This window comes from Cyclopterus lumpus, chromosome 7 (assembly GCF_009769545.1).
Source record: "Cyclopterus lumpus isolate fCycLum1 chromosome 7, fCycLum1.pri, whole genome shotgun sequence".
Lineage (NCBI taxonomy): Eukaryota > Metazoa > Chordata > Actinopteri > Perciformes > Cyclopteridae > Cyclopterus > Cyclopterus lumpus.
The window spans coordinates 20,714,895-20,742,535 of record NC_046972.1 but is presented as its reverse complement, the minus strand read 5'-3'; the positions used below and the strand labels follow the sequence as shown (position 1 = coordinate 20,742,535).

Genomic DNA, 27,641 nt, shown 5'->3' with positions numbered 1-27,641 from the left:
GTGACATTGGAAAGCTACACAAATGTTCCTCCTATAAGATTTCATAATTTTTTTTCAAGCCCGCAATTGTTAATTATTTCCCTGAAGTAGCTTCTACATTTCATATGTGCAATGCATTGTGGGATAATTGAAGCACATTTAGATTATATTTTCAGCTTTGTGAATCTTTATTTGTGAACACACTACAGAATAAAGTCCCACTAAGAACCAGTAAACAGAAAGGATTTGGACGATGATACTTAACATTTTTATAAAATGTAATGCTTAAAATCGTCAGAGTTGTCTTTTAACTTTGAGTATAAAAGTTTCAGCTTTCTCACATTTGGTTCAAATTTAATAAACAATATAGATTAGTCTTAGTTCAGCGGTAACTTCACACATTTATTGATAATCCATGATAACAAACAAGACTTGTGAGTGTGTGTTGGTGTGTGTGGGTCGGTCACGAGATGAGCTCTGTGAAGAGCGACTGATTGGCAAAGTCTGCAGGCCTCTCTTGAGGGCGTGGCAGGGACGGACTGCCGCTGAGGCCAAAGTGTGGGACGCCGGCACCCAGGAAGTAGAAAGGCACGTGGGTAATTCTTCCACTGGACCAACACTGAGAGAGTGAGAGAGAGAGAGAGAGAGAGAGAGAATTTCTAATGATATAACCAATAAAATGACTCCATGACAAAAAGATTAAACAGTGTCCAGAATCAACTGTCCAAACAATACAACTTTTAGTTTTAAAGTGTGTAACGTTTCCTGACAGCCCAAAATCAAATACATACACATTTCAGAACTAACTAAATGGAAAATATTTAGTAAATGTTATTATCTTTTTCTTTTTTCCTTTAAACGTGTTCAGGGCTTTTAAAGACATCTCAGGACCTGCATGGACTCTTTTTAAGGCTGACTAAAATAGAATATACATTTTTATGGTAAAACTGACCACAGTGAGCAGAGCGCCGTGCTGGAAGTTTGGGTGGAACTGCATCATCCTCGGCTCTGCGCCGGGCTCCCCTTGAACAAAACCACTTGAAACAGAGAAACGCACAAAACATTCAGTACTTGTAGCACCGTCCTGGGAAATGCACACATTTTTTTTTAGCTCCACAAAAATAAAAACGCTGAAGCACAAACCAAGGTAAAAGCTCAAAAATGGGGTTGGTTCTCGTCTTGAACACGGCTATGATTGCAGGACGGTCTGCTGCTTGTGGATCACCTGAGAAAAAAAAAGATAAGATAAAAGATGAGAGAACTGAGACGAGTTATTATTGAAACTAGGAATAACACCAATGTGATACTGATTGGGTTCAGCGGGGTGAAGAGAAGAAAAGTGAGACAAACCCTCGAGAAGCACCGCCAGCCTCTCTCCGGTCGGGTCCCAGGATAGAGAGTGGATCTCTCCACCAACACTGGCAGACAAATTAGACAGTGAGTGACTCTGAGTATCTGTGGCGTTACATGCCGATATGAAGTCAAGCAGCACTGAATACTGCCTTCCTGCTGATTTGTGCTCATCAATCGCTGTAATAAATGCATTTTTTTCCTTTTGTGAACAAGGTGCTTGAAAACATTTTTTGCCTTTTTTCGAACGCCGTGTTCATCGCCGCTTTTAGTAGTTCAGCTAAAATACGTACATGATGTCTCCGTCTGCTGTGTTAAAGGTCGTCTCCGATAGGTCAGCCACCACTGCTGCTGCCTGCGGCCCTTTAGATGTGCATGTGGGTACGCCTGCTTGAATAACAACAACAGCAACATACCGGTAAACTTAAACAAGGTATCATAATCACATCACAAAACAAATAAAGCTGCACGTCAAGTACCAACGTGGCTGTGCGTTCTGCAACACAACCAGTTATTTTATGTACAGAGTGAGACAGATAAACCTGGTGTATCGCCGAAGGTCAGAACGTAGATGACCATCTCTCCCTGTACGGTGAAGAGAAGTCGACTCCCATCTGGACTCCAACAGCCTGACTACCCCCCCCACCGCCAAAGAAAATTAATTCTTATTTTAGAAAAATACAGAAAAAACACATTATTTAGCGATAACGTTGAAATGCGGCGACGAGGTTTCACCTGGCAGCGCCCTTTCACACACGGCCAACGCTCACAGGTCCACGTCCTCGTCTCCCAAACCCTGACGAAAGACATTTTACTCATCCGTGTGTAAAAACTAAAAACTTTCTGTCCACTTATAATCTCATAACACCAGCTAAACTCCGGACAATGCCACTAATCCCTTCCATGTTCATAAATATTTATGATAGGCGAGTGGGCCTCTATTATAATACAGTAATTGGCAATTGTCTTGGGTCCACACGCACTAATCGTGATAGAGAAGATTTGACACATGTTCGTTGGCAGCTTTACATATCTTTCAAATTAAATGTGCTGTAGTAGCTCTAAGAAGGAAGGTCGATTATGAAATACGCGGCGTCTGACCTGAACAGGGCCGACGGCGTGGAGGCCAGGACATGGCTGCTGTCGGGGGACCAGGAGAGGAAGGTGACCCCGCCTCCCCCGACGCGCTGAAGAGGCACGCAGCTTTCCGAAGCAACATCCCACACCTGAAGTACATTGACGCCAAAAAAAAAAAAAGGTACGGTGGTCACAGCGGGGAATCGCTTTTCTTTCAACACGAATTAAGACTTCAGGGAGAAGAGGTCGACCTCGTACCATCATGGCGGTGTCCATGGGCGAGGCCGACACGAGGAGCGATCCGCTCGGAGACCAGGCGATGGACGTGACGGGTGAGTGGCCGGGATTAGACAGAACCTGAGCGCAACCAGACGAAGGCCTGGGCGAGAGGATGAAGAGCACAGCGGAAGAAAAAGACAGCACAGTTACATTGAAGACCGTCTTTATTACAGCATGAATCTAAAATCGAGGTGAAACGGATCACAAAGCTCACGTTTCGGATGGTAGTCGCGGTTTTGAATCTGTCGGATCAGCAGAATAAAAAAGGGGCAAATCAAAAACCTTTTGGAAATCAGGCCCCGATCGTGTTTAAGTGTAATAAAAAAATTAAATAAAAAAACGCTGTGTTTTTGTTGAGCTTGATAATCTTTATAAATAACACTTTTATGATTTTGAAAGCGTTAGTGGAATCACTAGATATAAAAAGCTAACGTTAAATGAGGCTATGAAATCCCTACGTTTCCAACTTGTAATTTGATTGTGCGCTCACTTCTCCTACAAAAGTCTCTTGTAGTATTTAATGATGCATTTCATACCGCAGAATAAAACATGAACACCTCTTCAGCTTGTGTTAACCACAGATCTTATTTCAGACTTCTAACCCAAAACGCTTACTCACGTCAGGGTTCCTGCAGCACAATAATTCTGAGTTATACAATTAGGGAATTATCATGACCTCGATACCAGATAAGTGTCAGTAAATTGATGACTGGATTAACCAATTAGAAACTAATCCAGTTAATCCACTCACAAAAACTAAGAAAAGAGATCACATTACTCCTGTGTTAGCTGCTCTGCACTGGCTCACTGTAAAATCAAGAATCACATTTAGAATTCTTCTCCTCACCTACAAAGCCTTGATTGGTGATGCACCATCATATCTTATGGAGCTTGTAGTACCATATTGCCCCACTAGAGAGCTGCGCTCACTAAATGCAGGGTTACTTGTGGATCCTAGAGTCCTAAAAAGTAGGATGGGAGCCAGAGCCTTCAGTTATCAAGCTCCTCTTGTATGGAACCAGCTTCCACTTTCAGTCCGGGAGGCAGACACAGTCACCTCATTCAAGAATAGACTTAAGACTTTCCTGTTTGATAGTGCTTATAGTTAGGGCTGAATCAGGTTTGCCCTGGTCGAGGCCCAAGATATGCACCCATCTCCTCTTCTCTCACTACTTATGGATGAATTTACATCTCTCCATTGCACATTACCAACTCTGCTTCCTCTCCAGAGTCTTTGTGACTTCTCATCTCATAGGGTCCATTGGACCTGGCCGCCGCCCCCCCTTCTATCTACCTCCTTCTGTTTCATGGATTGTGGAGGTCTGGATCGTGGTCCATGCCGACTACTCATTATTCATAATTTCTGTCATATTCATTGGACTGTGTTGTAACTCTGTAACGCTGTTCATTCTGTACACATGACATCTATTGTTTCTGTCCATCCGGGGAGAGGGATCCTCCTCTGATGCTCTCCTGAAGGTTTCTTCCCCTTTTTTTCCCCGTGAAAGTTTTTTCTCTATTATTTCTGAGTTATTCCTGATCCGTTGTGAGGTCCTGGGACAGGGATGTCGTATGTGTACATATTGTAAAGCCCTCTGAGGCAAATTTGTAATTTGTGATATTGGGCTATACAAAATAAACAGAATTTATTTTAGAACTATCCAGTGATTTGAAGACTTCTCAAAACCTGCAGTTACCCTGGAGTTTACGTACCTGGTTGACAGTGAGCAGGGGTCCACGTGCCAGACCAGTAGACAGTTTTGACAAGCGACAGCGAGGGCGGACGCACACATCGGCTTCCACTGCACTGCTGCAACACTCCTCTGTAGACGGTGCTTCAGTGTCGGGGTGGTGGCACTGAGAAAGTTCAAAAGAAGGCAGTGACAATAATACCGTCGCAGGAACGATGAAGAGATTAAAGAACAACGCTGCGCTACGAGGCTAACTTGCGATACCTTTTGGGGTTGTAGATCTTAATGGAGTCGTCCAGCAGGGCTACAGCAAATTTATCGGCATGGGGATGCCAGGCGAAGGCTCGCACCACACAGTCAGACCTGGTCAAGCAAGAGGGATTAAAGTGGAGGAAATTCATTTAACTATCTGATTTAAGTGAACAATCTTGGCAGTTTCCAAGTGCTTAAAAACAATGCAAAAAAAACATATACAAAGATCCCACCGTTTTTCAATCATTAAGTGGCTTGTTTTAAAAATCAGTTAAAAAATCTAAACTAGTCAGTTCACTTTAATTCAAGACAATCAAAACAGCAGATCCACACATTTGGGGAACATTGAAGAAATGATTTAGACGATAAATTGATTGTCAAAATTGTTGCAGATCAATTTTACGTTGATCGACAAAAGACGAATCAAGTATTTGTTGCAGCAATCACTCTCCAGTTGAACTAATTTATACTAAACAGTCAGCCTTCATCAATATGTCTGCTCACCACCAGTTTATCATAATAAACAATATCTTCAATCCTTTGACTTTTTGACAGCAAAAATAAACTCCAGATCACAAAGTTGGAACATACCAGTTCAGCACTTGAGAAAACTCAGCAAGCATGTTCTCACTGCTCATCTATGGATCAAATGACAAACAGGTAACACCCATTTGAATGCATCACAAAAAACATCTGGTAATTAAGTGTATGGCTGTCAACAACATATTTAACCAGCGGGCACGACTTACTGTGAGATGAGGAAACAGGGAGCCGTGAAAGGAAGAGAACCATCGGAGCAACGCCAGTGTAAAACCAGAACTCACTGAAAGCCATTTAGGCACTACGAGAACACAAGATACAGGAGAGTTAATGTACAAACGCATCAATGGACATATAAGATCAGAAAAATTTAGGATTATGGAGTACCTTCTGTGTTTGAGTTGGTAATTTCATTGAGTAGCCCGGTGAGACCACCATCCCGCCTGAAATGGACAGAGATAAGTTGCGTAAACTATCTTTGTCTGTGATAGACGTGGAACAAATTATTGATATTACAGCAATCTGCGATATGATTATGTTAAATTATCGAAACACTGGTACCGATAGCGTACGTTGAAAGTGTGGTACGTTATTTTTTATTGTTTGGCAGATCGCAGCAATTTCAGTGATCAATTTTAAATGAAGAACTTTTCTGTTTACTGACAGTTGAACCCAAATGTGTGGCTATTTTGCAATTTATTGACAGCCCTTGTATACACATATTTGCTAAACATCACTAGTTATTAACTTATCATATCACTGCAGTTGTCACTATATTTATATAAAACGGAAAACACTTCATCATGCAGTAGATTAATGTGTGTGTGTGTGTCCTACCAGGCTGCTGCACTCCTCATCCACAGAGTTTCAGAGTGGTCCAGGAAGGCCGCCTTGCTGCTGCTTTCTGTGCGACAGTGGAGCTTCAGAGACTCTCGGGGGAAATACAAACTCAGAGGACTAGAATCCTGCAGAAAACACACAACACTGTAATTAATATGTGTTGACTGCGCACAGTGCACACACACAAACAGATACGTTTAACTAAAACACATACGCTTCAAGATGTCGAGAACATGTCGAGAGTCATTATGCGTGCTGGATAAATAGGCTGCATAAATGCTATAGTTGAATCGGACCTGTTTCAGTCGGTGATCGGTGGCGGTTCCTGAAAGTAGCTCGTTGTTGGACTCGCACAGAGTGGTCTGCCCGCAGGCCAGCGGAGCGGGGAACAACGCCAGAGAACACATCTTCAGCACGGTGAAAACACGGACCACTGGACCCTGGAAACACACCATGGGTCAGTCAGGTAAACACGCGGCAGTGGAAGTCATGTTTACAACTAAACAGCTGGACAAACGGCTAGTTAGCTTAAAACTAAGCTAGCTGGTTCAAGCTAGCTAACTGACAACAAGTTTTATAAGTCGCGAAAGTTACCTTGTAGCGTGTCCTGTAGTCTTACGCCCAGTTATCTCGCGCTATGTTTGAAAACAACGGAATAAAAAGCACGCGCTACACTGTTATGACACTTTATGGTTCCGTACTCGAAGCACGCTTCAAGTGAATCGCGCCGTGTGGACTACGGCGAGCCAAAGGGACAAACGGTGCGGAGTTCGACTTGCGCGGATTCTGCTGCCCCCTTCAGGCCACAAAGCGATCTCACACCCACACTTAGCAAAACTGAGCACAAACTGTTTGTTGTTTAGGGAGTTAAGATACTTGACATATACTATGAGTCATTGAATTGAACAAATACGAGTTTATTCGAGTGTGTGTCCTCTATACAACTGTTCATTACAGTGTTATTGGCCACATTATGAGCCTAAAAAAGAGCGCCTGATTCTTGATTATGATGAAGAATAATGATTCTGCTTTTCCCTCCTTACTAAGGGAAGGACAAAGCACATGGCCAGTTGTACACCAGCCACCCTGTAGCCGGCGGGGATCCAGTTTGTCTTGCTGAAGGACACATCAGCAGCGGCGGCACGGCGGGTGCCACTGGGTATACGATCCCGTCTGAAGCACATATCAATAAATTAAATGCGCCCATAACGACACAAATTGGGAACGAAAATAATGGATGTGATGATGGAAAACCAATTCCGTGCGTGTCCTTGCGTGCGTGTGTGCGTGTGTTTGCAAAGGGCTGTGGTATCGCCCCCTCGCGGCACAACTCTCATTTCCGTGACGTCAATTCAGCACTGGGAAGGAGACACACACACACACACACACACACACACACACACACACACAACCCAGCGCGCCTCACGTTGCATGGGTCCCCGGTTATTGATAACACAATTTGCCCGATGGGATCCATCCCAGCAACGTGCACCTCGTGGATATAGTGACTGGAGATACAACCGACGGCCCGGCCCGAAGGACAACAAACGATGTGCTCGTTATCGCCGAGAGAATAGGAAGCCGAGCACCACCCTTTCACTTGACAACGCGACATCAACCAGGGAGAAAGGTATGGGAATGTCATGCTATCCGGTTAAATGCTGATTGAATTAGAAATCAGGTGTCTCGGGACCTCAAGGTGTACGATGCCGTCGCTCGGTGGCCGGACGCGTTCACGCCGCTCACACTGCACCAAGGAACGGATGCATGCCGAGAAACGAATCATCGTCGATGAATGGTAGAAAAATCATATTTGTGCAGCGAGGAAAAAATAAAATAAAATAAAAAAAGCCCAGGTTACGAAATATGTGTGTTGATGCCAAACGTTGAGTACAATGTTGAGACGCTGCGGCATTTTTCACTTGGCATGGAGTGTGTAGTATATAGGCATCGGGGCTTGCAATTCATGCACGTCGGTTATGATGCTGCTGAGTGTCATCATCACATCCTCGGTTATTTAAAGATTGATCTTCCTGCGTTTTGTGTATGTGTGTGTGTGCGTGTGTGCGTGTGTGTGTGTGCGCGCGCGAGCGTGTGCAGGGCTCATTCGCAGAGGCCCGGCGGTTGTTTATTGCCCGTTTCTTCACGCTTTCATTTCGCTCACTCGTCGTGGCTCTTCTCATTGCAGTTGGTGCAGCACAATAAATAGAGCTAGTGTAGAATATGTGAATTGGGTACATGTGCTCTCTCTCTCTCTCTCTCTCTCTCTCTCTCTCTCTCTCTCTCTCTCTCCCCCCTCCTTCCTAGTCACTTTCTCACACACACGCAGCCACGCACGCTCGGACGTACACATCCACACCGAGGTGGTTATGCAATTCGTCATTTTTCTTTCCTTTTCAGATGCACACAATGCTCTTTACTTAATGCATGACAAACGACATATGGGAGCTGCTGAGTAGCTTTGCTCTGATGTTGTCAGACACCATGCCCCTCAGAGGGACAGTTAAATAACAGGCGCCATGCAGCCCGGGCTGCACACTGCACAACCTCTTCTGGTAGATTCATTCACAAAGCTCATCACCACTCTGGGTGATGGCTCCACTGGGCATGCTGGGTTTCCCATTCATGGGCACTGAGAAGCGGTTTTGCTGCATGATTCAGACCGAATCTGGTTGTGGGAATAGAGTAAACTAGCTGGCTGGGTGCCCAACTCTGCATTGACGGGATAAAAGAAAAGTTAGTGACCACTCCAGTAATTTCTTAAAAGATCAGAGGAGACAGCAGAAGTAAAGGGATCAGTCGTTTCAGCACCGGACAGCTCCACACGGGAGTAGAGCTGTCCGGTTCTGAAATGGACCTAAACTTGATTTTTATCTTGAAAAGCTTGAATCATTAACACAAAGATAAAATACGGCCATGATCACGATTATGAATAATCCTGATGTATTTCTTCTGGTAAATCTTCTTTCTTCAGGCTTACTTCTCAACTTTCCATCCTCCATCCACCCTAACCTGCCGTGTTGGGGAAACCCCTAATGAGTGGGACCTGTATCCATGAGCCCCGTGCCCCTTCCCCCTCCCTGTCAGGCTTCAGCACCCCCATCTCAGAAACCCCCTATCGAAGAATCGATGGAGACACCCCTGCCTGCACCCCCGAAACGGACCTGACCCCCACACAGTGTGTCCTCCGTAACGTGCTGTCCATCGACACCGGTGGACCGGGGGCGCCGAGCGGCAGCAGCCCCACTCCCAGCGATGGACCCTCAGCCCACTTTGACAACAGCGTGCTAAAACTACATGAACATGAGGCCTGCCAGTGCGGCGGCGGCGGCGCCGAGGCCGGGCACAGCCCAGAGGCTGGTGCTGTCCGGAGCCAGTCGGAGAACATTCGGCTACAATCAGGAAGTGGAGGGTTTTTTGAGGGACTGTTTGGGTGCCTAAAACCAGTCTGGACCATGATTGGAAAGGCCTACTCCACTGAACACAAACATAGCCATGAAGGTATGTGACAGTAAATGCTTCACCTCTGCTCTTCGGCCCTCTGCTGAGGGCAAGTGTATTTAACAAAGAAAGAAAAGTCAGACCAGTTTGCGACTTAAACATGTCATGTAATCCCTGTTTGAAATTATTGCTGTGCCCATGCGTAACCATGGAGATGCACAGTAGATAATTTAATATCTGAGCTCATGGTACGAAGCTGAAGCACATTGGTTGAAGAAGTATTCAGATCCTTAATTTAATTACCAATGAACATTAAAACAACACATCAAAGTCCTGCATTTGAATATTATAAACTAAATGTACTTAAAGTAACAGTTGTAAAAGTACTCCTTTTTGCAGAAATATGTGACATATATTATTTTATAGTGCATGTGTTTGCGATGCAGCGGTTAGAGGTGTCGACGGTTTATCTACTTTATTAACAGTCAGGCAGCTTCGTCTACGGGCTCCCAATCTAGAGATCGTGCCCCTTCAAAGGGTGAGATGATTAATGCAGTCAGGAAGAAGGAGACGTGCAGCGTTAAAGTGTTACGCAGCTGAACACTGAAATAGAAGTGCAAAGTAAGGTATTTCAAATTGTACTTGGGTACATTTACTTTTGTTATTTTCCTGACACTAGCAGCCCGCTATCTTCATTGCTCTCTGACCGCCACCGTCAGCCGGGTTCATTCACCGTCATCATGCCGCGGGGAGTTTTCACAGCTGGTCAGCAGGAAGCATCATGTGCGTCTGCCTCCTGCCGCAGCAGCTCTCCAGAGATCTCGGGACTTCAGTGGACCTCATGAAGAATTGATCTGCCTGTCTCTTTTTATTCTGCCCAGCTCGTCTCTCCTTAGTGACCGATGCTCGCGCAGTCGCTAAAGTCGTGTCGGTGTGACAGATGACAGACAGATTAGACCATGAGTGGATTTGTTGTTTCTCCCTCGATTCTTCTCTTATCTCTGGATGGAAATGTAATGTAGCATTTGTTTGACCATGGCAGGCTCTTTGTGGGATGTAATTGTGTCCTGCCAGCCCGTTCTAATGACAGCAAAACCCTCTGACTCTCCACTGCCCAAACTGACTCGAGTGCTTATTGACATTTGGAGGCTTTGCGATGTTTGTTGGATATAAATTAAGCACTAGTGCTACTGGAGAGAAAAACAACAATCTGTTGCGTCGCCCGTGTTAATTCTGTGTGACGCTTCAGGCGTTCGCATCTATTCATTGGGTTTCTTTCTGTGGGCTTGTTGGTCTGAGTTTAGAGTCCTGGGAGGTGCCTTTTGAAGAAATCTCCGACCTGCAGTGGGTAGGCAGCGGGGCACAGGGCGCCGTCTTCCTCGGCAAATTCCACGGAAACGACGTGGCTGTGAAGAAAGTGCGGGACATCAAGGAGACCGAGATCAAACACCTCCGCAAACTCAAGCACCCCAACATCATCACTTTTAAGTGAGGAAAACGCACGATTTAGCTGCATGAATCTCTTGTGCTTTTCCCTTTTCTGTTCACCTGTGCATCGTGTCATTCTGACTGTGCTTCCTCACAGGGGCGTGTGCACCCAGGCTCCTTGTTACTGTATCTTGATGGAATACTGTGCCCAAGGCCAGCTGTACGAAGTGCTGAGAGGGTGTCGCAAAATCACCCCCTCCCTCCTGGTTGACTGGTCCATGGGCATCGCGGGTGGTATGAACTACCTGCACCTCCACAAAATCATCCATCGAGACCTCAAGTCCCCCAAGTAAGACCCCACAGACCCAACACGGCTGGTTTAATGAGAAACTCAGACAAACACACAAGGCCTGACATTTCATTCCTAATCATTTCCATGTAACCTCCCCTTTGCAGCATGCTGATCACACACGATGACCTGGTGAAGATCTCAGACTTTGGCACCTCCAAGGAGCTCAGTGACAAGAGCACCAAGATGTCATTCGCCGGCACCGTAGCCTGGATGGCTCCTGAAGTCATTCGGAACGAGCCGGTGTCGGAAAAGGTGGACATCTGGTAAGTCTGACGAAAAACATCAGCACATAGACTTCCTTCCCTCCAGCAGGAGAGCAGATACTGTATCAACACTGTGAGCTACTAGCTTGTTATTTCAGTATTTCAGTTGTGATGTTTTTTTTATTCCTCCAATCTCTTTGGTTAAAGAGGTCTGAACCTCAATGAGACTTCCTGAAGGAATAACACTTGACTTAACTTTAAGGTCCTTTGGAGTGGTGCTGTGGGAGATGCTAACTGGAGAGGTCCCGTACAAAGACGTGGACTCATCTGCCATCATCTGGGGTGTGGGAAACAACAGCCTCCAGCTGCCCATACCTGAGAGCTGCCCCGACGGCTTCAAGATCCTCCTCAGACAGTGCTGGTGAGTGAAAGAAAAAAGAATAAGCCCAGCGGGGAAAAGAGGACGAGAGAGGCAGAAAACGAACAGATCAGAGTAGTAACAACAAGGAAAGGACTTTATAAATGTCACAGTGCGTTGATGTACACAGCTGTTTTTTTTTCCCATCTTGGTTTTTGCAGGAACTGTAAGCCACGGAATAGGCCCTCTTTCCGTCAGATCCTTCTTCATCTGGATATAGCGTCAGCCGACGTGCTGTCCACTCCACAAGAGACGTACTTCAAGTCTCAGGTACGGTTGCATTTCTCCGAAATCCCCGTCTGGATGCGGAAGTTCTGCAGCCGCGCAAAAACACACACGAATAATACGTCTAAACATACGGACGCGACGCTCACAAGCAGACACAGATACACGTGGAGCCCACACATGCACAGTAATCAGACTTTAACTGTTGTTGCGAAAGAGAATTGATTTGAAAGTCAGCTCCGGTTAACAGAAATGTGCTCTCATCAGGCTGAATGGCGAGAAGAGGTGAAACAGCACTTTGAGAAGATTAAATCTGAGGGCACCTGTATCCACCGACTTGATGAGGAGCTGATCAACCGACGCAGAGAGGAGCTCAGGTCTGTTTGTTTTTTTGGTCTTATTTTTAGATCTCACACACGTAGTCAGCAACCATAGGATGACGGTAGCTTCGCCGGGTTCACTTACACGTTTGAGGCCACTTTCACTGCGTCCCCATTTCTCGATGTCACTCCTTCGTCCGCTCATGCGGATGAAATGAGAGCCTTGAGTGCGAGTCTTTTGTGGAGGATTGTGAGGTTCCTCATGCGGATGCACAAATGACATCAGCAGCCTCTTTTCTTCTCAGGCATGCTTTGGACATTCGCGAGCACTACGAGAGGAAGCTGGATAGAGCTAACAACCTTTACATGGAGCTCAGCGCTGTCATGCTGCAGCTGGAGCTCAAAGAGAAAGAGTTGCAGAAGTACGGATAAATCCACGAACACAGGTTTATGTTCACGTTCTTGTGAATGAGCCACCAATGTCTTCACACTTTGGTGGCTGTGGGTGCTTTTTCTTTCAGGAGAGAGCAGTCTTTGGATAAAAAGTATCCAGGTTTGTTCAAGCATCAAAGCTCCAGGCAGAGCAGCTCCTCCAACACGATGGACAAACTCATCAAGAAGAGAAATGTCCCACAGAAACTGCCCTCAGGAAAGAGGTGTGAGATCTCCTTTCAGTCTGTATTTGATGAAAGATTGGTCCTGGAATGAATATTGTTGTGGACTGTAGTTGTTGACTAATCCCTTCCTACTCTTCCAGGCCAGACATCCTCAAGTCTGAGGTAATCATTCCAAAAATGGACTCCTCTGTGATGCAAGTCAATATACCAGTCTGCCCCAACAGGAGCTCCACTTCTCCCAGTCGGTCCCGGAGGGTAAAGACCCGCCATCGCAAGTCTGGTAAGGGCAGCAGCGGGGACCTAGCTGGACTTAAGGCAAATCAGTCCTCCCCGAATAGGGACAAAACTGCCCAGGCTAACAGTTCGACCACTAACACCTCCAAGCAGCTCCTGGAGCCCTCTGCAGCCCTGCGGGGCCTCAGCCACGAGCAGCAGCAGAGGCAGCTGTCCTCCTCCAGCCCCGACCTCATCTGCACCACACTAGAGGCCGAGGGCCAGGGGAAAGGGGAGCCCTCTGTGGGCGGGCTGGAGAGAGGGGTGAGCCACAGTGCCTCTGCGGGGTTAGGGGGATCAGAGGCGGGGGCAGCCGGTCTGGACGACCTCACAGAAACCCCCCCACGCAGCGACACGCCGAGCGAGGATGCGGCGTCGTTCCCGTTCTCCAGCAGCCCCGACTCACCGTGTGGGAGAGGCGCGGCGGCAGGGCGGGGCTCTCTGGGATCTCCTCGTCTGCCTCATGACGGGGAGGATAAAGAGGAGGGAGCCGGCGCCGTCCGGTTGCCCCGCGGGGCGTCTGGGGGGATCGGGAGTCAGCACCTCACTCCTTCAGCCATTCTGTACAGGGCAGCTATCTCACGCAAACAGGTACGGAGCCGGGACATCACATTCATGTTCCCCTGGTGCTACTTTGACCATTTTCAGTGATTCATCTTTCCTGTTTCCGACTGCAGAGGCGTGGAGTGTCATCAGAAGAAGAGGAGGGTGAAGTTGACAGTGAGGTTGAGTTACCACGGAGACGGTGAGTAACTCTCTTTCCCTTCAAGCCATGAGTTTCTGATTCAGTCACAGAACAAAGAATCATTTTCTTTTACATCCTCAATTCCGTGATATAAAAACCGTTTCGTTTTATTTTTATTTTTTAATTCTCTTTCAGACGTCCGACGAGCATCACCAAGTGCCCGTCGGTGTCCACCTTCAGCTCAGAGAACCTGTCCGTGTCGGACGGCGAGGAGGGCCACACGACCGACCACTCTCACAGCGGCACCCCCGACGTGGTCAGCACCAACACAGACGACCGGTTGGACGACCGCAGCGACGACCTCCTCTCTCAAGGGTCGGAGATCCCCGCGGACAACACCGATCCGGCGCAGGCTTCCGGCGGCCTGTCGGAGAGAGACGGAGCGCCGGGGCACGCCAAGGCTCAGCTGGACGTCGGGCAAAATCCCAACGAGGTAACATCTGTCAGTCTGTGTCTTCTTCTTATGTATGTCGGTATGTCGAAAACAACTAAGTACATTGACTCAATTTAAAGATAGGCCTGCTGGTACTTTACACGAGTATATATATATATATATATATATATATATATATATATATATATATATATATATATATATATACATTTGATTATCTTTATCCACATTTCAGGAAAAGTAGGTGACATTGTTTTCTGCCTCCTTCCTTCCCTCTCTCTTTCTGTGTCTCTCTCTCTCTTTCTGTGTCTCTCTCTCTTTCTCTCTCTGTAGAGTCGGGCCCTGTGTGACGACTCTGACTGCGACAGCGCAGAGCTGGATCAGTCGGGCAGCGGAGAGCCAAGTCGTCCCCCCAGCGCCGGAGCATGGGGGTCTCAGCCCCATCCGGGGTCTCCACAGGCCCCCGCTACAGGACCTCCATAGATCACTGGCTGCTAGCCAATGCCTCACGCGACCAGTAATGCAGTACATTACTGTTGCGACGAGGGATCCCACCTCCTACACCACTCAGACTATGACAAGTGGACTTATGGTGTCTCATAAGTTTGTTGGCTGGCAAACCTACACCAGATGACATAGGACATTTGTCGTAACCTGACATCAGATATTTTTGGCAGCTTGTGACATCCGGTAAATGTCATTTAAGTTTAGTAGGGTTTTTTTTCTTTTTCTTTCAGGCAAAAGTTACCGAGGTAACGTTAGCCACGTTAGCAGAAACCCTTCCACGGACCGCACACGCACGCACAAGGTACCACACTTGTTGTCCTTTAAACACTAATCCTCACTCTGGGAGCATCCTCCATGATACTCCACACACTAATGCATCGAATACTAATGAATAATAATGTAAATATCCATTACATACCACATGAGAAATATCTAACTTTATTTTATTTGTAAGATACAAATGTAAGACTAAACAGTATGCAGCCCTGTGAACAAATGCATGACTACGTGTTTATAATTTATGATTCGAATGTGTCAAGTTTTATATTTTGTGAAAGTTTACACTTTTTTAATCCTGAAAGTATTACTTCAGTTACTTTAGTTTTTTTTGTTTGTTAATTAATAAATGTCAGCACTCAAGAAAAAAAATAATGGAATGAAAATCTCACCAAGACGTCAATCATGATGCTTAATTAGGATTCTCAGTAGGTACCATATTATTTTTTAACCCTCCTACTACTGAGTTTCGAATACACATAAGACATGATTGAGTTTTTTTATTAAGCTTATCAAAGAATGATATGATGGGAGACCTTTGGGTTCACTCAGAAAATGCACTTTTGCCATTGTATGGTTTGGACAGTGTTGTTTGTGTTTTTATTCGTAGGATGTGTAATGAGTCACTACCATTGCTAACCAAGGTACTATATAAGTAACACACACTGGTGCTCTAGTAAAGGAGTACTTGCACTCCTATAACATTGTAAGACTCCCAATGAACTGTTTAAAGAAAAGAAAAAAGGGCAGAATCGATGCAGCAGAACCAGAAATAACATCATCTTTAATCCACACTCTTCTTTCTGGTCAAAACCTAACGCCTACATTACCCACAATGCAACTCAATTCGGTTTTTGCATTATGCTGGCAGCGATGAGGAGCTAAGAACACCTTCTTTCTAACTCCACACCTCTTTATTTTTCCATTTCTCCAAAATGATGCAGACTCAAATGACATCCCACGAGGCAGGTCAGTTAGTTGTGTAAAAAAATTATTTATACAACTTTGTAAATCTTCGTGTGTAAAATTGGGTGAGTTCCACTTTAAGTTTAGAACCAAAAGGACTCCTGTAGTTCATGATGTTCATAAAGAACCTCAACTGTCCCCTTTACCCTTTAAGATAACTGCTGATAGCCAGATAAGGAATAGAGCACTTCTCCATGGTGGTTAATAGTATAACAGTAAGTATCCTTTGGGTTTAAATAGAAATGTTTTCTTTTTTATACAGCATTGCACATTGTACCTGTAACATAGGAATTATATCGAAAAGCAAAATATTATGAGCAACAATAAATAATGTGTTGGTTTAAAAAAGAAAAAAAAAAAAAAAAAGTATGATGTTTGTTTAAAAAGACGGGTCGTGTCATAGCTAGTTTGTTCTGTTGCTGCATCAGATAAGACAGCTGAACGAGAAATAAATGACTATTTTCAATGACTTTAAGCATGTCCAACCTGTTCACGTGTCTTTTCTTGATTTACAACATTTACACACGTTACTATAATAATAAGAGATTGATTATTAATAAATCGGAGCTTGACATCAGGGTAACTTAGTCGTCTTATCAGCTGCCTTTATGAATACGTAAACATTACAACATACAAAAAGGATTGTTTAAGCATTTCACATCTTTTTTATTTCTGCATTTCATTTCTTCAACAATTTGAATTGCACCCAGATCTACAATAGTTTGAAAACGTGCACAAAAAAAACTTGAGTTTCTTCATCCTGCAAAGAATAATAAAAAATAAATCTGACCCAGGCAAAAAAGGATTGCAGGAAACTAGTGTTAATTCTATAATTCTCCTTCTAGTTCATAATTTAATACCTCAGCATAATATACTTATAAAGACCAATAAGTCTTGTAGTTTTTTTGCCCCTTGCAGCATTCCCCCCAGCCCTGCAGTTAAAAAAAATATTTTCTCTATTTAAAACAAACATTTCAATGTTATTATCGTCATCATCGTCATTACTATGGTCTTAGTAATTTCAGAGAAAAGAAAATATTTTCCTCTCATTCAGGCCCACACCTGGTGACCATGGCCCACCCACCCTTATCAGAATCCAATACACAACAATGCCAAAAAGTCCTGATCGAGAAATAAAACGGATGGAAACACAGGAATGACACAAAACAAGTACTCAGCAAATTAGAGGTGAGACGAAACGTAGCTTAAAATTCTCCTTTGAACCCGCACTCAACGAGGGATGAATTACCTTCCGACTAAAAAGGTTTTTTTTTCTTCTCCTGCATACAGCTTCACCTGGACATCATTTACACCCACCGAAACCCGTTAAACCCACAATGCCTCATTTAGGAAGTACAGCTTCAAATAGAAGATGGCAAATATCAATGAATTCTACTCTTACACAGAGCTGTGTATTAAATAAAAAATAAATAGATATTTAAAAAGGGAAAGAACAGTCCATCTATAATGTTACAGTGTGTCTTTTTTTCTTCATTTTTTTTTTACATTTTCTAAGAAAAATCTGACATAAGAAAAACATTATTTATGCCTTTTCAGATTTTTCTAAAACTTTTACCTATATCAAGATCATCGTACAGATATACAGTCAAATAATAGGAAAAAATACAACAGAAGGAAGTCTTTGAAAACTATAAGCAAAAAGGGAATTTAAAAACATAATAAATAAATAAAATACCAATATCATGATGATGGTGTAATTACAACTGAGGTGTCAAACCAAAGCAGAGGAGAAAACAGTGAGTTTATAGTACTTGGTTTTTGCATTTAGTTCAATAAGGGACCTCTTGGTAAAAAGTAGGGGGAGGGGTTACGTTAGGTGCTGATGAAGATCCTCCATGTCAGTTGGCTGCGAGTCCAGTGGCTTCAGAAGAGAGCCTGAGGAGGAAAACACGAACAAACTTTAATACCGTAGTAATATTTTGACTTAAATACTTGAACACATACAGTAGCCTCTCTGTCCACGGAAAGACACGGGAGGGCTTTTATTTTGAAATGTAAACCTGAGCCGCAGAGTTCAAAATAAATATTGTTCCTGGTTTGATGTTACACCGCCAAAAGAGCATATTATTGTATATTTGCTGTGAACTGCGTGCAAAAAAAAAATAGTCAGGATCTCGAATCTCTATGCGGCCCGGGAAGTACGAGCTCCTTTCCGCAATTCAGCAAAAATGCCCCTCAAAATGACTTCGACCGGAGCGGGATAAATATTTGATCATTTACTTCCTCTTCGGGCTGTACCGAATAGTTGAAGCTTCTCTTTAAAACAGCTTTTCAGCACAGTTGCAGGTAAAGATTAGGCAACGCTAATCTTATATACATTACAATATTTTTAGAAATTAGATTTCAATAGTAGCGGTCTAGAGTCAAGAGTGAATGAAAAAAAAAAAAGGAGCGGGGGAGATTTAAAAATAACACTTTAGACATTTTAAACTTAATTAAAAAACCTCAATAGTATAGCCCTTCATTCTCTTCATATTTTCATCCTGAACCAACGGGACTTTTCCGCCTATGACCACTGACCCGGTCAATGCTCTGGCAATAATGAATACATTACCCCTCTTTGAACTCTAATCCCTTTAATAAATCAATCACACTTTATTTGTACAGCATCTTTCATACAGGGTACTGCCATCCAGTGTGCTTTACAAGCACACAAGACAGTGAGACTGATGCACAGAAGAAATTGTTCAAATTAATGATATTGATGGATTTCCAAATGAAGTAAAATAGATAAAAGCCAATAAACAAATAGACTATAAGAGGGAAAACCATGGCCATACAAATTCAAAAAAAAAGAGGCTAAAACAGGAAGGTTTCGTATAATTAGGATATTATGCATCACTGGTTGCCATGGTGAGAGGACATGCATTTGTGTTGGTAAAGCTGCCCTGATTAGCTTATTTGAAGCAGCTGGGTATTTCATGAAAAAGAACCCGTCAAAGTGTGGACGTTAGGAGAGGGTCAAGGCTTTTGTGAACGTTCACGTGTTCTTAAATGTGTTTTTGGGTTTAGATACGACGGCTTAATCACAGTTCACAACGTACTCGTTTCTTTCAAAAAAAGAAAATATGGCTCGGTTTTACAATGGAGTCGGCTGGGGCAGAGAGGTGGACTTGCTCCCTCGTTAAGGTTTCTCCTGACAAATGTGGGAAACATTGTGGATTCCATCGACACATGTGAGGACGAGCACAACATTCCCTACGTTTTGATCCATAAATGGTGTAAGGAGAGTGAAAATTGAGAGACTTGTGGCAAAATAAGTTTTATTTTTGTAGGACTTTCGGTTCCTCCCTCTCACTCTGGCAGTTGGCTCTGTCACTCTAGATCTGAACATTCCGCGCCACACACATCTTCCGAAACCCGAACAAAGATTCAATCTAAACTGTGCTAGCTATGAAAAAATGTCCAATTTGGAAAATAAACACCATCCTTTTGTTGACGTTTTAAACTTTAAATCATTTCTCTACCTTAACGTATGGCGAGTCACTGTGGGCACAAAGATTAGCGTTTTCTCTTCCGAAACTCCATTCAAATGAATGGGACAATTTCTCTCTTTTTTTTGGCGTTTTGGGGGTTAAGCCGATTAACCATTCCACACGATGTTGACGTATTTGCAAGCTACGCTGTGGGACCCCAAGTGGTCCAAAAGTCAATTTTTTGCCTGGCTGCTTCGCATAGCCACAACGAATTATGTTATTATTACCAAAGTAATGGAACGGTCCGTTTTTACTGTTCGTGATCTTAAAGCATCTTCTCCAGTCCTTTCTCAAACTTAATTAAGTGTATTTTCCTTCTTACGTCATTGACGTGACAAAAAGGCAAACTTGACATCTACTAAAAAAAAACTCCAGAAAGGAACCGGATTATCCTGTGAATGTTAAACTCCTGTAAGCGGCACACTAGATTCTGAAATGTCATATACAAAGTAATCAGCCGAGAACTAAAACACCGCTGTGCTCCGGTAAACTTGCTGCTCTGTGATGGATGTGTTGCTCTGGCACAAAGTCTCTTACCGGGCATTGATCAGATACTCAGCCAGGCTGATACTGGCATGGGTGCCAGTGATGGTGACCTGTCTGTCAGTGGAGCCCTCCACGGGGTTGGCAATCTTGATCTGAGCCCCTGACATCGAACGGATCTCATTGATCTTTGTGCCCTGACGGCCAATTATGCAGCCAATGAGCTGAGGGAGAAGAAGAAATGTGTGAAAAACACATCAGCACCTTCAAAATCACACACGGGGCAAAACACAAACGGCAGGAAAATAAATTAGCAAAAAACGGACACAAACGAAACTCACATCGTTTGGAATGGTCAGCTCATGAGAGCCAGTTTGTGCGGAGGCGTCCATCCCAGCTGAAGAAATGCAAAGAAAGACCCCATGAGAGTGTTGACTAGGTGGATTATTATAAATCTACAGTAATCGCATTCCCTCTTTCAATCTGTCCACCTACCCTGGAAGCCCTGGTTGCTATGTGCAATGGGGAAGGGGCTCTGCTGCATGGCCAGCTGGTGAAGTTTGGTGAGCTGTTAACACAACGGAGGGAAGGACGCAGAGCGCAAACAAAAGCACGAGTGAGGACATTCCAGAATACACGTCAAAGCTGAAAATGTTGAAATTATTTATTTTTGGTAAGTGGTTATAGTGATGAGAGGAAAATATGAAATGGGACTCATGGGTTAGCCTAAAAAAGGGGGTACAAATATATAACTGTTAACATGTTTTAAAAACTACAATGTTTAGACTTGTTAAGTGGATATCAGGCAGTGGAACAGGGGTGGGGAGGCGGGGTTGGAAAAAGTGGGATGAAATAGGAAGGTGGCATAGCCTCCGAAGACCGAAGTTTCAAATATATTGGATCACTTACAGAGGGCCCTTCACTTACATCAGGCTGTGGAATGGCGTGCTGCCCTTGGACAGCGTATGCCTGCAAGGAGACAACAGTGCTTAGGAGGGCGTGGCAGTGTCACACATGGTATACTCAATATCCATCAGTCCCGTCCTCGGTGTGCCACCACAACAAAGCCCTGGGCATGCTACAGAGAGCAGCACAGCCGCAACTAGGACCGCGAACACATTAAAAAAAAAGCGACAGATGTAGAGAACGAAAACAAAACGTTGATTACCTGACCACCTGCAAAGATGACAGGAGAGCCTGAGGGTTTGGGTCTGTACGGGATGGTCACTCCCTTTGGTGGGGACTAAAGAACACAGAAATAGCCACCACTTAATATTTAAAAAATAACTTCAACAGTAACACGGAAAACAATAAAAGCATCAAGAGCATCGTTAACAATAAGTCACAAACGTGTGTCCGTACCTCAAGCATGACAACGCAGATCTGCTTGACACACTCAATAATGGACTGTGGGGTCCCTGCAACAGTGATGGCACGCTCTGTTGAGTTGGGCAACATGTCCCCTGCTACTTGTACCTGAGCTCCTGCTGACTGCAAAGACACATCGACAAAACAAACAACAATTAGCACTAATCAGGGATGAGACAAAAACAACAAAGAAGCGGTGACAAACCTCTCTGATTTCCTTGATCTTGCAGCCACCCTTGCCAATGAGTGAGCCACACTGGCTGGCAGGCACGACGAGGCGCATGGTGACCGGTGGTTTGCTGGTGGCTGTACTGTTAGTCATTGAGGTGCTAATGTCCTGCAGGGAAGGTGGGATGACAAAAAGAGTTAAGGGGGGGAAGAAAAAAACAAAACTTGAAAGTGTCAATTCTGTTGCAACGACGTGTCAGATTTAAGATGCAGCGAGGAAATCTAACCTCCTCCAGTTTCTCGATGATCATGGAGAAGGCTTTAAAAATGGAGGTGGTGGGTCCCGCGAGGGTAATGATCCTCTCCGGACAGTTCCCCTCCGAGATGTTGATGCGAGCCCCACTCTGCACAGACGGAGGAGAAAAACAGGAAGTACCTTTCAGACACAGCGGTATCACATGACGCCCATGGTTCACTCAAAGTATGGACATCGTTTACACACACAGCTTTATGAAAAACAAAACGCTTACCTCCTCTCTCATCTTCTTAACCGACTCTCCTTTCTGTCAAGGAAAGCACAGACGCACAATATTTACAAAACACACATAGCGGCCAGATGTAGATAGTAATCATTCTGGCAGTAAAAAAAACAACAACAACTCACCTTGCCAATGATGCTACCAACCTCCTGCAGAAGTAAACAACAAAATGCACGTTAAAGCAATGAACGTCACTGGGAGAGTAAAACAAAAAAACAGTCATTTGTGTTCATGGAGTGAATAAGAGTGTTCTTATTAAAATGAAGGCTTTTGAACTTGCTATCAAACAATGCATGCAGTCACAACTCACCTTTCCATGCATGAGTAGCCTGATGGTTAGGGTGACATTAAGTCCTCCTTCGACCAGGCTAGAGTCCATTTCTGCTGATAAATCCAGGCTGAACGACGAAGTGGGTCTTTGGTCACTGGGTGAATGTCTGAAATAGAGTGGAAAGTGTGACCGCCAGGGACAAATATAGTGTCTGGAAACTATGAGGACGTCACGGCAGAAAGCCTTGTTTTCTACAAAAAATAAAATAAAAATGAAGGTGCTGTCGGGTGCAGCTATAACATCGTTGTGTACTTCGATAACTTCAGCGCGTCATGCCTCATTAACGAGTCGCTTCAGTGCAGTAATTCACTGGCCCCCGGTTCACTCATTCACATTAGCACAATGACCCACTGTCTCTCCGAGGCGACGTCTATGTCCTGGCGTCAAACAGTTGTAGCGGCATTAGCTTGGCGATTTTATATATATATATTTTTAAAAAGGCATGAAAGAAATCTTTAATTTTTTTTTTTTTTAAACACACAAACACACACAAGGTCTTAGCTGCCTTTGAGCCCGAGCTCGTGGAGTAGCAGAGAAGGCTCGTGAACGTGAACACCGTGGAGCCTATTTCAGAAAGAGCATCGCAGCCAGTCACGCAAGCAACAAATGGAGGCGAAGTAAGCATCGTAGCATTCCCACATTTCTACAGCACCGTGAGAATAATTAAGTCACCGCTTCTGTGAAACACACTCTAAACGCAGCGCCTCGCAACTCACTCCTAATCGGCCATGAAGTTAAAAAGAAAAAAAAAGACAGCACTGTGGCTTTCCACCCGGGGTCGCTAGCGTTAGCATCCGCCGGATCCAGGAAATAGCCTGATCCCGCGGCCTACAGAGGTAACGCCGTGTTATCCCCGTCCTTCACTCGGAAGAGGGGAAGCGAACAGAAACAAAAGCCATGATGTTTAATTATTTTTTTTTGTTTGGAGGGTCTTACCCGAGCCGTCCCTCGAAGTGCGTTCAGGGGGTGGGTAGGGTGGAAGGGGAGAGGTTCGGGAGGGAGTTTTAAAAGGATCCGGGGAAGAGGGAAGAGACGCCGCGGTTCGATCAGACTCCACTTCTTCTTCTGCTTGGCACAAAAGACAAAATGCGTTCAACTTTGACCTCTCAACTGCCCCGCCCCTCTCCCCGGGTCAGGCCCGCCCCCCTACACACACACACACGCACACACAGGATGTCACCGGCCAGTCCACACAGGATGTCAATGGTTGTGAACAATTACAATTAAAAGTATTATTTTTAATATTTATATATATATTTATATATTTTGCATTCAGGAAACGCTTAATTTTCTGTTTCATGGTGTTTACACTCGTTTATTTTAAGACAGATACGCAGAGCGTTATTAATGTTGGTTATTAATTAAGGGCAGATTGATGCATTTAATGTGATGTTGTATTTTGTCGGCAGTAGGATGCAAGTGGATATTTCATATATCATTAAGTTAATGATCTATCTGGATAACATTTCACATACAAATTTAATTTAATCTAACCCAACATTCACCGTTCTCAACCAGGTACATTTACAAATTTCATTCATCCCATTGTGTCAGTCAACATATGGCAGTAGTTCTTGTTGCCATTAGTGTGTAGTCCTCATAATCTACATATTATTAAAAAAATAATTGACTGGTGTAAAAACAATTTTTGTGTGTTTCCGAACAACTTTAATAGTAATAGCAGTTATTGTCTCTTTTATCAACACTTTTCCAGTGCAAATCATCAGAACATTTGCTGCCACGGTCCCCACTAATCACACCCACTGCTGCAGTTATCTTTAAATCCAGCAGGTGGCAGACTAACTCTGTGAGTGTCAGAGATCTGAGCTGGTTGCAGTCCTCTTTTAAATCCTACATCCTTTCTGGCGTTTATTGAACAATAAATAGCACTAACCGTAGCCTTATTTAACTAAAAATAAAATACTAATCTCACTCAATTAAATTTATAAATATAATTGTGGGGTATTTAATAGTGATGGTGAAAAGTTGTAATTCCCAGGAATATTTTTGTTGTAAATGTGCTGCTGAAATAATTATATTAATTATCTTAATCTCTCAGTATTGACCCGGAGGCTTCTGTAGGCTTCAGAGTTTCTAACGTAGAGTAGACAGTTAGTCAATAATTGGATCATATGGTCAAGCAAGAGCAGAGCAATGGCCATACAAGTGGCCTTTGCTGTAAGTGGTAAATTGATTTCACTAAAATCCAGGGGCATGTTCACTAATGTATTTTAAATCTAAACTAAATCAGTGTGTGATGTGGTGCCCATCAGGCTTTTTACCCCAAACTGCTGATACAGTATCAATGTGGCCAAAAAGAAGACTTAAGGAAATCACCTCTTAACCTGAAAATAAGGAATTTCAGCTTTATTAAAAGGTGTTTAAAACAACAACAAAAATGTAAACAAAGAATATGATTGATGACTTTCCGCTTGTTTTCCGCGAGGGCTGATTGTTTTGTTGTTTTTGTCACATGATTGATGGGATAAATGAGCAACTTAATGGTCGGCTAGAGTTTATTCTGAATTGGAAGACAATCAAAACACTGTGTTGTACGGTTAAAACTTCCCAGCCGTGATTTTTTAAAACATTTTTTATATTAGAGCACTACACAAGTCAGGAAAGCAGAAGAGATTAAATGGAGCAGTGCATGTGTTTATGGTCTGGTTGACAGGCATATTCTGCCTGAACTCACTCAGCACATGTTCATTAATCTGGTGCACATCAGAGCACCCACAATACAATTAGTCAATGGTGGGAACAGCTCAGCTATTGTCTGTAACTAATCTTCTATTCTCCTGAATCATCAATAAATCCCAATTCTGTATCGGAGCCGATGTCCTATACCCGGCGAGGTTTTGCACACTGTTGTTTACATGCGTGACTTATGATTCACGTCTGTTTCTTGGGTTCAAAAAATCACCCCTCCGTTCGATGGATCACCTCCTTCGCTGGAAGAAATTGAGCTCAGCTATTCTGAAAGCAGTTTGTCTCGGCACTTCCTGTTTTTTTCTTCTTCTTTTTTTACTCAAACATGAATCCAGGAGCAAGTAGATGTTGGAGCTTGTTTCACAAAGCCATCTGTAGTTCTGCCTGAAGGATGCATTCATTATTATTTTTTAAATAGAAACATATACAGTTTTCCCCAAATAAGACAATATCAAGCATAACAGGTCAAATATCCACTGTAAGTTCTCATACTATACGGACAGTGTTGGTTTGAGTTCTTCCTAAAAGAACACTGATGGGTAAATACATGGAAAACACACGAGAACAAAAAACACATGTCATAACAAAAGACATTTAATTAGGGTTTTAAAAAAAAAAGAGAAAGAAAGAAGCTTGTTTCTTTGATCTCAAGAGCGATCACCGAGAGAAGGATTATACAAAAGAGAGGAGTTGCGAGCTCTTCAGCTTTTTTCAATCAGCACAGTGTCCTCCGGCCTTTCATGTGTGTCTCCCCCCTGTCAAGTAATTGCTTATACAATCATCTGCTTACTTTAATATCAGAATCTTTCCTCACAGTTTGTGCTCTTTTACGCGTCCCCACTTTTCTCAGTCGTACCCCCGTCCGTCAAATTCAAAGCAACCTCCTCCTGTTCCCTGTTTTTTCTCCTTCAGCGCTTTTATCCGACATGCCCACTGGCACTCTCGCTCTCTCTCCGGTCTCTCTTCCCTCCACCGGTGAGTGGTCATTGATTACTGTACATGAATTGTATGATGAAATGCCACTCGCCCACCTAACATCCTCTTGTCAGCTGCCCCTGACATCCCACTGCCTCTGCAGACTGTCTTTGCCAGCCTGTATAATACTCACTATGTTACATTACCTCTGTGTGATAGCGATTTGCTTCTGGCGTCCCTTTTTCTGTTTTTGTGAGTGCACGATGGGGAGCCTGTAACTACGGCGATAGCACATATTTGCTGCACAGGTGCAATTTTTTTACATTTTGGAGAACACTGTTGTTTACGATGACAAAAATCCAATGTATTCTCCTCAAGCTGGTAATTGTCCGCGCATATTAAAGTAAATGATCTGGATTACGGTGTGAAACCTGATGACACACTCAAAGCCAGAGAGCGAGAGGGGTATCCAATTAGTCATCTAATTAGCAAGTGAGTGCTGTTTTAGAAAGTGAAGGTCCTGAAAAGAGATGGAAAACAAAAGGACAATACGCTGTATTCAAAATGTGGTGTCACGATACAATGACAGTGTCTGTCTTCGTATTTATGATTTGTGGCATCCAAAACATAAACACTGAGTGTGTGTGTGTGTGTGTGTGGCAGAGGAAAGGTTGGGTTTCATGTTTGACAGAACCGTGGGCAACGTGTACAGATCTGTTGACTCACTAAAATGGAGATGCAGAGCTGCACAGTGGGATTGAATTCTCTCTGCAGGGGTGTGAACACAACCGAGAGCCCGTGCTTGTACGGTGACTCTGCGACGTCACTACCTTTTTCCACAGCCGTAGCTGGATGGGCCTGCGGGGGTCACAGCGAGCGGTGACACGCGCCCACGTAAACTGTCCAGTCGGGAACCAGGATGAATATCGAGCGGCTGCGACCCCCCCCCGCCCCCTTATTTCAAGGAGATCTTCCGCAAATAGGTTGCTCCCACAGAGACGAATAATTGGCGTGATATCTTGGGGGCTCGAGCATGATGAGTAGTGTGTGCATTGTAATGCCAATCGTCCACGGGAGGAAACCCAGTTATGCATGCGGGCACGCTCTCTGGACTCCTTTAGAGAAACACATGCTATTGGAGCAGAGCTGGAGGCGGAGTATGGAGTTTAACCATATATCAGTATATGGTGATTAATGCAATTATTTCCAATCATCATGGTTACGTGAACATATTGTAATTGTGATAATGTTGGATGGATTACCATAACATTTTGTGCAGAATATTCTTGGAGCCCAGAAGTTAAAGTCCACTGATCTCTTTGGTGACCTCCTGACCTTTCCACTCCATCATTAGGTGACATTCTCCTGTTTTTGTCAGTGAAATCTCTCAACAATTGTTGGATTGCATTGTCCTAGAATTAGAGACATTGTTGTTCCCTTCAGGCTGAATAACTTGAG

General features: G+C 44.0%; 4 protein-coding genes across 6 annotated transcripts; 2 read left to right on the top strand and 2 right to left on the bottom strand.

Annotated features, from left to right (window-relative positions):
- Positions 1-354: 354 nt before the first annotated feature.
- Positions 355-6,753, bottom strand: aaas (achalasia, adrenocortical insufficiency, alacrimia). Of its 2 annotated transcripts, none has more exons than XM_034537573.1 (17): positions 6,603-6,753; positions 6,305-6,448; positions 6,006-6,133; positions 5,556-5,611; positions 5,378-5,469; positions 5,220-5,266; positions 4,641-4,739; positions 4,399-4,542; positions 2,665-2,785; positions 2,431-2,555; positions 2,065-2,125; positions 1,872-1,962; positions 1,623-1,719; positions 1,330-1,397; positions 1,123-1,204; positions 932-1,016; positions 355-598 (listed from the first exon to the last, which is right to left on the bottom strand). In XM_034537573.1, the coding sequence occupies exons 2-17, from the start codon at positions 6,413-6,415 to the stop codon at positions 443-445; spliced, it is 1,563 nt and encodes a 520-aa protein (XP_034393464.1). In that variant the 5' UTR covers positions 6,416-6,448; positions 6,603-6,753; the 3' UTR covers positions 355-442. The 2 variants fall into 2 exon arrangements, with proteins under 2 accessions (XP_034393464.1, XP_034393465.1); XM_034537574.1 differs by having other exon boundaries at positions 1,623-1,716.
- Positions 6,754-7,439: 686 nt separating this feature from the next.
- On the top strand, positions 7,440-9,672 carry LOC117733732 (mitogen-activated protein kinase kinase kinase 12-like). The gene is made up of 2 exons (XM_034537572.1): positions 7,440-7,638; positions 8,983-9,672. The coding sequence occupies exon 2, from the start codon at positions 9,044-9,046 to the stop codon at positions 9,515-9,517; it is 474 nt and encodes a 157-aa protein (XP_034393463.1). The 5' UTR covers positions 7,440-7,638; positions 8,983-9,043; the 3' UTR covers positions 9,518-9,672.
- An 812-nt stretch (positions 9,673-10,484) lies between these two features.
- On the top strand, positions 10,485-16,521 carry map3k12 (mitogen-activated protein kinase kinase kinase 12). The gene is made up of 13 exons (XM_034538045.1): positions 10,485-10,577; positions 10,699-10,937; positions 11,035-11,226; positions 11,334-11,492; positions 11,695-11,853; positions 12,012-12,120; positions 12,343-12,452; positions 12,701-12,817; positions 12,917-13,051; positions 13,153-13,876; positions 13,963-14,030; positions 14,166-14,463; positions 14,758-16,521. The coding sequence occupies exons 1-13, from the start codon at positions 10,485-10,487 to the stop codon at positions 14,905-14,907; spliced, it is 2,553 nt and encodes an 850-aa protein (XP_034393936.1). The 3' UTR covers positions 14,908-16,521.
- Positions 16,522-16,814: 293 nt separating this feature from the next.
- Positions 16,815-23,660, bottom strand: LOC117733535 (poly(rC)-binding protein 2-like). 2 transcript variants are annotated; one of them, XM_034537273.1, is made up of 13 exons: positions 23,496-23,660; positions 22,539-22,665; positions 22,354-22,377; positions 22,220-22,252; positions 21,977-22,093; positions 21,727-21,858; positions 21,516-21,644; positions 21,322-21,396; positions 21,063-21,122; positions 20,649-20,721; positions 20,495-20,550; positions 20,208-20,377; positions 16,815-18,069 (listed from the first exon to the last, which is right to left on the bottom strand). In XM_034537273.1, exons 2-13 carry the CDS (start codon positions 22,605-22,607, stop codon positions 18,033-18,035), a joined length of 975 nt encoding a protein of 324 aa, XP_034393164.1. In that variant the 5' UTR covers positions 22,608-22,665; positions 23,496-23,660; the 3' UTR covers positions 16,815-18,032. The 2 variants fall into 2 exon arrangements, with proteins under 2 accessions (XP_034393164.1, XP_034393165.1); XM_034537274.1 differs by having other exon boundaries at positions 21,081-21,122.
- Between the last annotated feature and the right edge of the window lie 3,981 nt (positions 23,661-27,641).